This window comes from Anopheles ziemanni, chromosome 2 (assembly GCF_943734765.1).
Source record: "Anopheles ziemanni chromosome 2, idAnoZiCoDA_A2_x.2, whole genome shotgun sequence".
NCBI lineage: Eukaryota > Metazoa > Arthropoda > Insecta > Diptera > Culicidae > Anopheles > Anopheles ziemanni.
This window is the reverse complement of record NC_080705.1, coordinates 73,214,636-73,227,719: the sequence shown is the minus strand read 5'-3', so window position 1 is coordinate 73,227,719 and position 13,084 is coordinate 73,214,636. Positions and strand designations below refer to the sequence as shown.

General features: G+C 42.9%; 1 protein-coding gene across 3 annotated transcripts in view; it reads left to right on the top strand.

Moving 5' to 3' along the window:
• LOC131293161 (RNA-binding protein Musashi homolog Rbp6) overlaps nucleotides 1-12,709 on the top strand; it is a 527,017-nt gene extending 514,308 nt beyond the window's left edge. For all 3 annotated transcript variants that reach the window (XM_058321250.1, XM_058321243.1, XM_058321257.1), the window contains 3 exons: nucleotides 11,995-12,060; nucleotides 12,193-12,434; nucleotides 12,560-12,709. In XM_058321250.1, the coding sequence (XP_058177233.1) occupies nucleotides 11,995-12,060; nucleotides 12,193-12,434; nucleotides 12,560-12,601 (350 nt within the window). In that variant the 3' untranslated portion in view covers nucleotides 12,602-12,709. The remainder of the gene's footprint in view (nucleotides 1-11,994; nucleotides 12,061-12,192; nucleotides 12,435-12,559) is intronic.
• The last annotated feature ends 375 nt before the right edge of the window (nucleotides 12,710-13,084 follow it).

Here is a 13,084-nt window from a genome sequence, read left to right as displayed (position 1 = left end):
TGTTTTTTTTTCTTCTCATGCAAGATTCGTCCAAAGCAAGTCGGTTTTGGAAAGGAACGAACAAACTATTCAATCACTTTTACACACTTTAACGCACTGGTTAAGTGCTGCGTAAGTTTCCAGCAGGAGAGCTAAGGCAAATTTGCTATAAGTTTTGGACAACGGATGTTGAAAGCACGATACTGTTAAGGTTCTTTGCGATACAATAAATGTTACATTTAAACTTCATGACGATTATTTCTTTTTTTTTTAATTAAACTTGGTCAAATATAAATGTTTTCTTTTGCTCAGTCTTATCAGTCAATCTCAACCCACCTCACTACTGCTTAAGTTTGATAGGCTGTCTTAGTAAAATTTATTCATTTGGTGAAAAATTGAATTGCTAGTAACATTGGAGCTTCCATAAAATGTTACCCCAAAAACAATTGGCATTAGCTGCCTACCCTGTAAGGGTTGTGTTTATTGTTCGGCTCTTAAAACAACGAACGATGATCGGCAGAGTTCGAATTTCTCCCGTTCAATCGATCGGTCAACCACCGACCTGTGCGAAATGGAGTGCAAATTGCACTCACGTGCATTACCAACGTGTTGGGGTTCGATTAATTTTCGAAATTCATGGACGCACACGAACACAGCCTCCCTGAGGTGCGGTGGGAACCTGCAGTGGGAATGCATTTTAAATGATGTTTTCGGTTTTAGGGTAAATTAACATTTTCATTACAAATTCTAACATCGTGATGAATTCGGTCGACGCACCCATTGGGGGGGCTTCGGATGGTAGGGTGGTAGATGTTACACATTTACGACATGAATAATAAACGATAGGCGGCTCGATATAATCTACCGACGGTAGTGAGCAATCGTGCGTCGCTTGCGTAGTATTAGTGGCCCATAAAGCTTCTGCATTTTGCATCATGCGTAAAGATGCAACATAGAATTCAAATTACCTTTGATCGGAAGGGATCAATATTAAACAGGTGCTAATGTTTGCGCTTGCTGGTCATTTGGGGAAGAGCACTTTATAGTGCTGTTTAATTGATTCGAATATTTTTCCAGGACAAACATTTCTAAAAATCGTACTTCTCTCAAACCTGGTGGTGAAATGGTAAAGGTGACAGATGTCCAAGCTTCATGAAACAAATTTAACAGTATTCCATCCTTTTCCCCTGCCTTCATTATCTCCTACCTTTTCGTAATCCTGCACATTAAACACAAAACAGCAAATATCCACCTCTGCTACATTGTTGTCTTTTCCACCTTGTCTTCCGAGATGAAAGAGAATAATAATCAGTTTTGAAAGTCAATGTCCATGCATCGATGAACAGCATATTCAATATTTTTTTCATAGTAAAAATGGGTGTGAAAAGGATTCTCATATGCGCAAAACAAATATGCAAACGTACGTGCAGGTTATAAAATTACGCAAAAATGTGCTTATTGTTGTGAAGAAAACGAGGTTCTTTTCTTTCAACATGCCACAAACGGCAAGCAGCAAATCAAAATTTTCAAACCAATTTAAGTAATTTTTATTTTGATTCATATTAATAAAAAACGGAGTTTTGTTCCACACAAACGATAGAACACAGTGGACACGGATCCCTGAAGTATGATGTTCAGTAGGAAATTTATAAAAAAAAAACACACACACAAAAAGCAAAACCCAACAATGCTAAAAAAAATTCGCATTCTATTGTCGTAAAAGTGCATTTTTTAAACGTTCAACGACTAAAGGGATACATTCAAATGCACTTGATAGAAACCCGGGCAAAAACTAAGATAAAAAAATGCTAGAATCAACAAATCGAACGAAACAAACAACCGATTGCAAATCCTTTGGTGTGAATAAATGAAAATGATGAATAAATGAATAATTTTTCGGCATACATCAGCCGGCCCTCCGATCGAAAAACATGCCCCGAGTGGATGAATGATGGTTCCTGATGAATGAAAAAAAGTCGTTTGAATGAGATTCCATCGATGATTGTATTTTCCCTCGTACAGCCCCACCCAGGCTCGGTACAAGTGAGGAAATCAAACACAATACTCATCATTCATCGAGACGCCACTATCATGCGGGGCCTTTTTACCAGTCTCATCGGAGTTGGTTTACGTGGTTGATTATTAATGCAGACCAACTCCAGGACCGTTTCTAACCGTTTTCACCTGAACCAGATAATTATTCCACCGCGCGCTTCGGTTGCGGACTTTTGCTTTGCATGAATTGAACGGGGGAGAACGAAGAGGAGGTGTTTATGGTAGTGATCCTTTCCATTGGACAGTGCTACATCCCATTTGGAAACCATTTGTAGATTACAAGTAGCATCAGTAAGGGGGTGACGCTTTTTGTGTTGATGAATTTTTAATTCATCCAACCAGATAAAGGCAGGCGAAATGCTCCGAACTGGAAAACTAATTGGTCAGAATCAAAAATTAACTCCAAGCATGCAATTTAACACCAAAATCCGATCCAATCTACCCGCGTAGGTCAGGGTTTTTTCGTTTTTGATTATTCACCCTAGGAGAAAATCGACAGCGGTAAAAATGATAGTATTTCTATACCAGGGTAACAAACCTGGTCGTGTTTCGTTCGTTTCGTTGGCATTGTGTGTTAATTTTGTGAATGAAGATTGTTTCTTGATTACGTCATGAAAGTAGAATTCATAATACCACGAACAACGATCAAAGACGTAAACTGGAGACATTTTGGGAGATTTCAATACCATTTAAGATAAACGTCCGTTACTGAGCGTGGCAGAACTACATTAAAATCGGTGGAGACTGTAAGTCCTAGCCAAAGAAGGGTGAAGGCAAGCAAAACACAGGTATGGCTGTAAGGAGGCAATGTTTTAGCTAAATACAATTACTCAATTTTAAATCAAATATAACGAATCAAAACCAACAACATGTAATCGAACGAACCCAAAAACAAGGCACTTACGAAGAAAGGCAATTTTATAGCAAGCTTAAAAGTGAAGGCGGCACGCAGTAAACTTGCCATAAAACATAATTTTTGAGAAAGAAAATGAAAACGCTTTCGCTTTATACTCGAGTATCTAAAATATCAAAATCAAAGTAAAGCTGGATTTTCCAGGATGTGGTTGTTAAGCTTTGTGAGACGAAAATCGTTCGCTAATGCCATAAGATGCGATAACACTTTCCCAAAGCTTGACGCACCCCGATTTAAAAGCTGTTTGGCTTATTTTAACTGATATCAATTTGTTTATCTGGTAAAGCAATGTCAGTAATAAAAATGGAAAATCACATACTTAGAGAAGCACACGCAAGCACAGAGACACTAAAATAACAAAACCAAATGCAAGCAACATAAATTGTCAATGTTTAACATCTCAATTTGCAATCAAAATGAAATGAACATATTAAACAAATGTCAACCAAAGCGCGAACCGTTCTAGACTTTTCTGAATGTTTTGAAACTTTAAGTTTAACAATCGTTGGACGTTTGAAAATGTGAAAGTGTGTGTTTACAGAGTAAATTAAATTCGATTAATATTAATAATGTTATCAAATCGTCAGAAAAAAGCTATAGTCACTGATGCAACTAGAGTATTGATGAAACTCTTGAACAAAGCGGTACCAAACCAAGTTATTTCTATTGCGCTCAATGAATGTTTGCAAGCTGGATGGATCTATTCGAGAAATTCACACACTTCTCGAGGAACAGTTTCGAAAGGTCTTTTGTCTGGAAACAAGCCTTCTTGAACCTTTCACAACCGAATTGCGATGTTCCCCATGTAACCGACAAACCGTAATGACACATATTGTCACCTTTAGAATGGCGTCATTTAACTACTTGCTGGTCGTGCTGCTTGCGCTTAGCTCGTGCCTAGCTTTCCTCCACCGTTACGATGAATCAAATTTTGGAGCCTTGAAGGTTTTTCGTTCGTCCCCTCATCTACCCGTCCCGAGTGGATAGCAAAGGAGCGAAGGTTTGCGCGTTGACTGATTACGACATATGTCGCAAAAATGTCATTAGACGTCGTGCCCGCACTGTAGCAAACCATGAGCGAACGGAGTGCCCCGTCGGTCCGGGAAACGTTTAGATACCCATGGATCTTTGCCTTCAGCAAAGCATCACGAAACCATGGCATCGGCTGACGGCGTCATCGTACCCTTGTTCAAACATTGACATTTATCCTCTATCGCCCTAATTACTATCCACCTCTTTGGCGTGAAAAGCGAGAAGCGAACGGTTGATCGCCCCACGGAAACCCGGTTGTGCTTGCTTGACAAAAAGGCGCTCGCTAAACCGGGGGTCTGCTGGCAGAAAACCTATGACATAACCTGAACTTATGTTCAATTTCCCCTCCATAGCACCCGGATGCTTGAACTAACTGAAAAACACCAGGCGCCTCCATCGCCATTCGCTTGCGTAACGAAATGAAAAGTTTTGTTTTCTCTCCTGCCGTTTTTGTACTGTTTTACTACACCAATTTCCGATTTAAACGTAACGAAAAGTGACACATTTGAATTGTGCCCATGTACGCGTCGGTAATGTAATGATTTTTTCACCCGTCGCCCATGCACCGTATCCCATTTTTCCCATAATCAACACAGATATGGAGCATTAAGGAGGGAAAATTCAAATTCCTACCCCTTATCAGCGAGGCCCAAGCCGAAGGTAAACCAATTTCGGGTGAGCTACAAACAAAAACAACGAACAAATTTGCCCTCTGCAAATTTCAAAATGGATAAAAGCATGCGTGCGTGATACGATGGGGGGAGGGGACCGGCTGTCATACCCAAATAAGCGGTTGTCCAAGATTATTGTTGACACATTACATTGTGCCCATTCCCCCCGAAAAACTTGGGTTCATCGTGGCTTTTTTGTTTCGATGGTCGAAATTTTGTGGATCGAATTTAAAGTGACAAGGGCCTCCAGTACGGTTTACTTCAATTGTTTTGTCACATGTTTTGACGTGTGTTGTTGAATAGAAGGGATACGGAATGAAGAAGTAAAATAAAAAAAGGTCAGAATAAAAACCCGGATAACGTCCCCGAAAAGCTAATTCTATTTTCCAAACCAGCCGCAGCAGTTCGTCAATTGATTGACTTTTTTACATCCAACATCGGGGCACATTTTCTTTCGGCAGGATTGAGATTTTTTTTTTCTGCAAGCAAAATATGAAAAATCCCGTAAGGTAAACATGCTCCCCGACACCCTACTCACAATTGACATCTCCGGTTCCATCCTTTCGGAAAATGTTTGGCGAGGCTTGGTTGTGCCCGAAAGAAAAACCCAGCCGATAGCAAAGCGATGTCTTACTCTTTGTGATGTAAATCAAGCAACCGTTACCGAACACCAATCAAGCTGCAAATCGCTACGCCGATGGCAAGGTATTCATTAAAGCCAAACTTCTTATGCTGCCGCACGAAGTATTACATAATTTGAATACGATATGGCATTTGCATTTTTGGACCATGAAGCTCTCGGCTCGCGAGCGAACGAACGAACGAACGAAGGAGCGTACGATCTTCCGTTGAGCAACGTAGATGTTTACCTCGGCATTTGCCCGTGAAAGGATCCACTAGGTTCGTAACGAAGCAAAGTATTGAACCGCGCGCCAAAAGTGGTACCAGCGCTAAGGCATTCACCAAACAACAGCAGTTCCGGTTCCCAGACGACGACGGAAGAGTATCGCTTCCACCGGTGTGTTGTGTAATTACGCCGAGTTTCGATGAAATATTGATGCCACGTCTGGCATCAGGCCCCCTTCCATCACGGGGGCGAATTCTTGGAAAATCGTGAACCATTTCCCCCCCCCCCCCCCCCTTTCCATCGCAAACTTTTGCTCGCGTGAGCGCCACTTCACCTGGGGATGGAAGTTTTCCATCGCTAGAGTGTCGATAAATTTTCACGTTACACACTGCCGAAGAAAGCATCCCACTTTTTTGCACTTGCCAGCTGCTGTGGTTATGAAAAGTTTTCCCACAACACCACCAAGACCACCGCCTCCTCCCACCGTCTCAGTCCCGTTGGCAAGTTAACGGAGATTCATTGCGGAATCGGATTACGCGAATTTTTCCACCATCTTGAGCAGGAGGGTACGATCGGCGGCCATAGAAACGATCGACTTCGGTTGGTGGAATTTTCTTTCGGCTCCCGGCGTGAGGCACCATGCGCCTCCATTGGTTTACCTTTTCCAATCTCAACCAGCACCAATCATTCCATCAACGGCCAACTGGCATGATTGCAGCGGGAGATCATTAATATAATGAGCAAAATGGTGCTCATCCCCCGAGGGGAAAGTACGGCCGCGGATGATTGAAACCGCAACCGGATCTGGGAGCGAAGGAAAATTAGAAACATGTGAAAATACGATGGAAAAATGTAAACGATACCGTAGCGAGTCGCGATGGGCGAATGGACAACTGTTGCGAGAAAATATTTGCAAAGTAGTTGGGGTGCTTTTTCAATGCACCGGGTGTGGATTCTACCTTATTGAAACATGAACATGTAGAAAGTTTTCCAACTCAATGAATTACTGCAGCTTGTGCAGAGCGTCGACACGCGCATCAAATATAACAACACGCCAAAGAAAAACTTCTTGTTCACCAATCAGTAGACTAGCAGCACATCATCGTGTGAGAATATTTTTTTAAAAATTCAGTTTTGCTTACAAAAGAGCACAAAATACAAGGAAAAATGAATATCCGGAGACATATGCTAACTGACATGGTTCTTTGTAGCCATTTTTTTTCTCTACTTTTCCCCCCACACAATAACCATGATTTTCAAACGTCAACGGCTTATGATTTTCCCTGTACATGTTTTGCTTTGTTCTGTTCACGTTGCCACCAGCGCCTTTTTATCGGCAACCGTCAACGTCAGCCAAACGGGGTTGATGGGTTTTATAACTTTCATTTCCGCCTGTGATTGGAAAGAAAATATTATTTCCTCCCCCCATTTCCGCCGGTGCTCACAAAAGCGCCTCGCCATCATGGAGAAGTAAAAATGAATAAATTGAACCATAAGTCAAACAGCGGCGGAAAAAGTGGCGCGTGAACTGCAAAAACTGCAGCAAAATGTTCGCAACGCGACGCAATCGACAGTAAAAACCACCACCACCAACAAACGGGACAACGGAATTATTTCCTTCTCGCCGCCACTTCGTCGGTTGGGAATACTCAGCTCTCGATGGAAGCACGTGGGAGGGAACTCTTTGTTCAAGCGACAAAAGTAAGCAAACAAGGCATCAGAAAGCCAATAGCTTGACGGCGAGGAAAACAGAATATTGTTTGGAACGCAATAGGAAAAACGCACCCTGCAAAGGATGAGGGTGAGTTTTTCCGTTTGTCCAACAATTTAACATTTTCGGTGATCGCGGTCGTTTGCGTTGTCAATTTGTTTCGCGTTGTATGGTTTTGAGAAACTCTTCCTTGATGGCAAGCGAGCAACGTCAAATTCTTGTGTTCTGGAAGTAACATTCCACTATGGGAAGTACAATAAATATTGCACGGGAAGAATAAGCACAGCTTACGGCACAGAGCAAAGGCAATAAAAGCTGTCAAAATACCAAACAACCAGAAGCAGAAAAGGGCCAACAAGTGCAGTGCAAAGCCGATGCCATAGTCATTTGCGAAGTCTAGAAGCAGCTCGAGCTAGCTAAGTATCGTAAGTGTAAAAAGAAAACCTACTCCCTCTGATATTGCTTTTTTACGAACCTGAACTGATAACTTACGAGCAGCAAAACATTAGATAACACATTGTAAGCCGGCCCCCTTCTCAGCGCTATCGCATCAATGTTTATGGATAGCGAAGCGATGTGCCTAGATGTTGGGGGTGGGGCCGGCAGTCCGAAGAGATTTCCATAGCAACCTAGTTTATACATAGTGATCGATAAGAGTGGATAAACTTGTGGTTTTTTTTGTTGCTCTAGCTAGAATAGAATTTCGGAACGTGTTTGAAACGAAACAAACAGTATTATCATAACATCGCTAAAACCAGAGAAAAAAAACATACAGGTCACTAGAAGTGTTTCCTAGCGTTTCATGGATCATTTACGTACGTTTGCGTGTGAGTGTGCGTGTTTGCGTGAGAGTTTAAGTTGATCTTCTAGAAACCAACAAAAAAAATAGTCAGAGTAGGCATACAAAACATATTTTTCTCTTTTTGTGTGTGTGCGTGTGGATTTATTTTTCATATCGAGTGACTTTCGCTTTAAAAAAACTGTTTTTCTCCAGAGGGGAACAACTCGACCGTATCAAATCCGACGGATATTTAAAATGTTGCAAATTTTTTCCTTAAACCTTGGTCTTTTTCTTTTTTCCTCCTCTATCTTTAGTAAATTTATTTAGAGTCTCTTCTTTAGATGAGTTATGGTCTCATCCGATATCCATCTATCTCTTGACGTTCACTTTAGAATAGAATCATTATCAGTAGTTACTCATCCACCTCGTCGCATATGATCTTCTTTAGCTCAACTAAATGCCGTGTTGGTTGCAGATTTCTAGACTAGAAAGATTTGGTTTTCGTATTCTATACGCTATATAGAGTGTTTTGTTCCGAGTTTTGTTTTTCTTTCCTTTCCAAATGGAAATATTAAAAAAAACTACATATAACAAACAAAAAAAAATACATAAACTTGCGCCCATTAGGTGATTCGATAGTGCTCCAAACGTTTGAACTGCCCAGCCGTAGACTGTATTTGTAAGGCAAATGTGATTTATCGTTAAACAAAAACCAAACTATACAACATTTGAAGCAAACGGTAATCGACATTAAAAAAAGTAAACAAGCGTTTCAATTGAACGCGTGCGGAATCGTAAAATCGCCACGTGCAATGAAACGTTTTGTAGGCAACCGAATCTATTACATAAAATTGATTTAAAAAAATCCCCACTGTAGATATGTTACTTTTGACCGTTACCGAACGACTATCTTTACTCCTTAGGATTAGATGCAGAGATGTTTCCTTTAATCTTCTTCTAAGACAGAATATAACACACCCACACTCACACACACTCATATATAACGCACCCTTCTTTCGCCTAGCGTAGGGAGTTTTGTTCTGTTTCTCGTACGAGTTTCTTTTATTGAGTTTCGTTTCTTCCGAAAGGAATTGGAAAATCAAACCCTCCGGAAGAGGACTAGAAATGGGCCTTGTTATTCGAGCAGCAAGTAGCTAGTGAGTCTTAGTGAGTTGTATCTTCATACCGAGCCAAGCGTCCAACGTTACGTGCCCACAAGAGCAGCCGACCGGCAGCTACTTTTACTTAGCTTTTTCCTGACAAAAACTAAAATAAAATAAACAATCACCTCGGGGTGTGATAAACAATCGCACGCGCGCCCGAAAGGTGTCTGTTGCGTGACGGGCCGACAGAGATTTCCGTGTAGATAGGGGTGTGAGAAAACCACTCGCAACTTTCTCCCCCGCCCTCCTGGCGTGCGCTCGGTTGGGTGGAAAACTCAAATGCCTTAATTTCACGCCCAAACTCCCGAAAAACCCCTTCTGGTTTTATTGCCGAACAATTTGCACGATTTTTTAATCGAAATGTCAGACCTTGAAGAAAGCTGCGTGATCCATGCCAGTTGAACCGTCTGGCGTTCGTTTTTTGGGTTGGGGTGGGGGAGGGTGTGGGGTGGTCGTTATGACGCTTATCAGGTACCTCAGGCCAAAAAGTTAACGAGTCACCTCATAGGCCGTTTGTTTATTTTCCACCCCCTCCTTTCGAGCGGGTGGGGAACGGATGGGTGGAAAATGTGCCAGTGAAAACCCGCTGTGATATCTTTCCACTTCGGTCTAAATGCGAGTCGGAAATTTCAACGAGCTTGTTTGACACTGGTTCGGCAAAGTAAAACTAATCAACGCTCGTCATAGTTTATTTTCCCCCCGGTTTTGGTTGGAAACTCCCTTCGGTTTTTTGTGTTGCTGTGTTTGCTAGCTCGCAGTCCGAGAACACATGTACAGCAACATTGGGCCAAATTAATTAAGCGTACCAAAGATGTACTTTTACAACTTTTGTCGCCGACTTTCGAAAACAAAACTAAAACACTCACAAAAAAATAAACCAACGTTTCGGTGGGGTGGGGGGGGGGGGAGAGAGAGGGGGGCCATGATGGAAACAACGGCACCGTTTTCGATGCAGAAAAAAATGCGTTTCCACAAATGAAAAACTAACAAGTTAGCTCGGGCGTAAAAACTCTCCAATAAGGCACCTCCGCTCGCCCCTTTTTCTCCTCCAAGTCCCCCACCGAACCAAACCAGTTTGGTTTTTCCTGTGCGCTATTTGTTTTCCATTCGCGGAAAAATGTAGCCAAGGCAAACTTTTTCGCAGCTAATTTATGGCACATTCTTTGACACAACAAACCCAACCGATCCGGCGGTGGGTAGAGGGGAGCCGATGTACCAATTGCTTCGGGTACTAATAAAAGTTAAACGAAAGAAAGGAAAAAAGCCGGAAAATTATCCTCCCCTCATGGGCCCCTTGGAAACAACACACCATCGACATGATCGTTGGTGCTCGTTCAACCTCGCAGAACCAATGAGCAGTAAACGCATTACATTAAGTATATTAAAATAATTTCCCTTTGTCGTCAGCGCCGGACGGGGCCGGGCAAATGTAAGGAAAACTCTTACTGCTTACCCTCGACCCCACATGGGGCTCCAACCCCGGGGAAGAGGGAGGCTGAGATACTTGAGGCACGTCGAAAGAAATCCCGGTACAATGAGCACAAACATGCTTCTGTTATTTGCTGGTTTCTTCCGATTTTAATTCACTTTCCACTCGCACTCGGCATCGGAAAAACGGGCGCACCGGGGCAGAATGCGGGGGAAAACTTTCACCCGCCAAAGATGCTGCCGTGGCCTGCCGGGAAGAGCAAGGGAGGCACGGGCAAGAAAAAGTTTAGCGGCGCCAGGAGTCTGTTTTTATTTGCCGATAACGAAAGTATGACTATTTTCCGTCCTCTCAGTCGGAGGTCGCACAACATTTCCGTGCACGTTTCCGCGCTTCCCTTGCTCTGGCGTGTGTTTATCGTTCAATGAATGCATGTATACACACACAGACACAAAAACAGAGGTTATTCTCCCTGAAAAACATTCGCAGCAGGCAAGAAAAGCGTGAGTGACATCCAACATTTCTTCTGCCAGCGCTGGGCAAGTTTTCTTTTTATGGCCCTGGGCGAGAAAATAGGAACTAGAAAAATGGAACCTATTGGAAAACGATTTCCCCCCACCCGACACGGAAAGAAGAAAAACAAATGGGATACTAATTGTGGGGCAAAATGATAATAATCACTACCGCCCTCTCAAACGCTCCGAAGGAAGCGTCGTCGCGCGAAGAAAGGTCGTGGAAAATAGAGTAGGATGGACGGGCTCGGCAATGGAAGATGCTGTAAATACGTTAATTGGTCCACCGGAGTGCCAGATTGCCAGTAGGTTTTACTAGCTCATCCCCAACAGTGCGTTTTTATTTCACATTGAAGTTGTTTTCCCCCCACATTTTCGGTTTGCTAGCTAGTTTTTAGTTGAACTTCTTGGTTCCGACTTTAGGTATAAACTCGTAATGCTCGATCTGTTCGTAAGACTTCGAAAAAGAAAAACATAAGGCCGTTGGAAAACAAAAATAAAATAAACATAGCTAATCAGGAAAATACAAGGATAGGAAATATGAACAGGTTATGTTTACTTACTGCAGGTGTTATTATCGGTTATGACGTAAGACTCATTTGCTTTGGAAATTACAAAACACAATTGCGGGACGGCGTTTCAAACATTTGGGGAAATTATCAACAATCAACCTGTGCCTTTTCCATTCGCGCCGAAAACCATGTGGTGTTCGCTTTCAAATGCAAAGGAACGTGTTTTGATCATATTTTTAGAAGTGTTTTATTTTTCTTGTTCGTTTTGAAAATCACTGTTTAGCTATGGAATATAACGTTTACTTATCGGCTGCATTTCCGTTGAGGCATTTTCTCGAACTAATCTCGACTCGATCTGTTCTTTGCTTTCTCTTGTTCGGTTTTTTCCACAGTTGACATCACGAACGGACAATTGACACCAAACAACAACACACCACTGTTGACGCAGGCTCTATCGGGTAGGTGTCCAAGAAGATGTTTGTAATTGTTTTGTTTGAGACGTTCTTGAAAATAAATTGCTTATGATGTCCTTGGTATCAACAATTCTGATCGTTATTCTCTTGCTCTTCTCTCTCCCTTCGTCATAACAGTAATGAACAACTACCAGGCTGCGGCCGCCGCCGCCGCGCAAGGCTTCGGACCGCCAGCATCGCCACATACCACCACCACCCGGACCGCAGCCGGTTTCCCGAACGCCAACTCGCCCGGCCCGACGATCGACATGTACAGCTCGAGCGCGGCCGACAGCGTGGGGTACGTTCAAGCCACCAGCCCGCAGCCATCCGGATTCCCAGCGATCGCCGTCAGTCGTGCCCCGCTAAATTACAGCCCGGTAGGTGTCACCCCTTTTCTCTCCTCGTTCTATTTTTCCCCCCAGTCAAACCATATTTCAACGAAGTCAAATGATACGATCGGTCCCTTTTCTAACCCGCTCCTCTGCTCTCCAAACCTCCGCAGGGCCAGCTTATTCCAGCGGCATTCACCAATGGCTACCATTGAAACTAACTAAGCAATATTTGATCACCATCGCTAGTACTTTGGAGCGGGAGTTTGAGAACGCTAGCACATTAGAGGAGCTTTCCGCGAGGCAAAGGAAAATAAGAATGAAAGGAAAACGCATACAGTAACGCAGGCAGTGTAAGGAAAGGCATTAGCAAAGGGTAAACGAAGGGAACCACGGAACAACAAGCACGCAACCAAACAAGCCAGCAACGGGGGACCGACGACGACCGGTGGCGTTTTGGATGGAGAACCATTTTATTTCTTAAAAACAACCCACGAACAACAGAGGACTAGCGGCAGACACTTTTCTACGACAACAGCTAATGCATCCAACCTTTCGACGACAAAGTGAACGCGGACGGGGAGAGGGGCTCGTAAGTGTTAAAGTCGGTATGCTTTTAGCTCGTACTCAAGGATGTGTGTATGGTATGTTTCATTGATTTGCCAGGTGAATGAAGGGATCGTCAATTTGAAACCAAA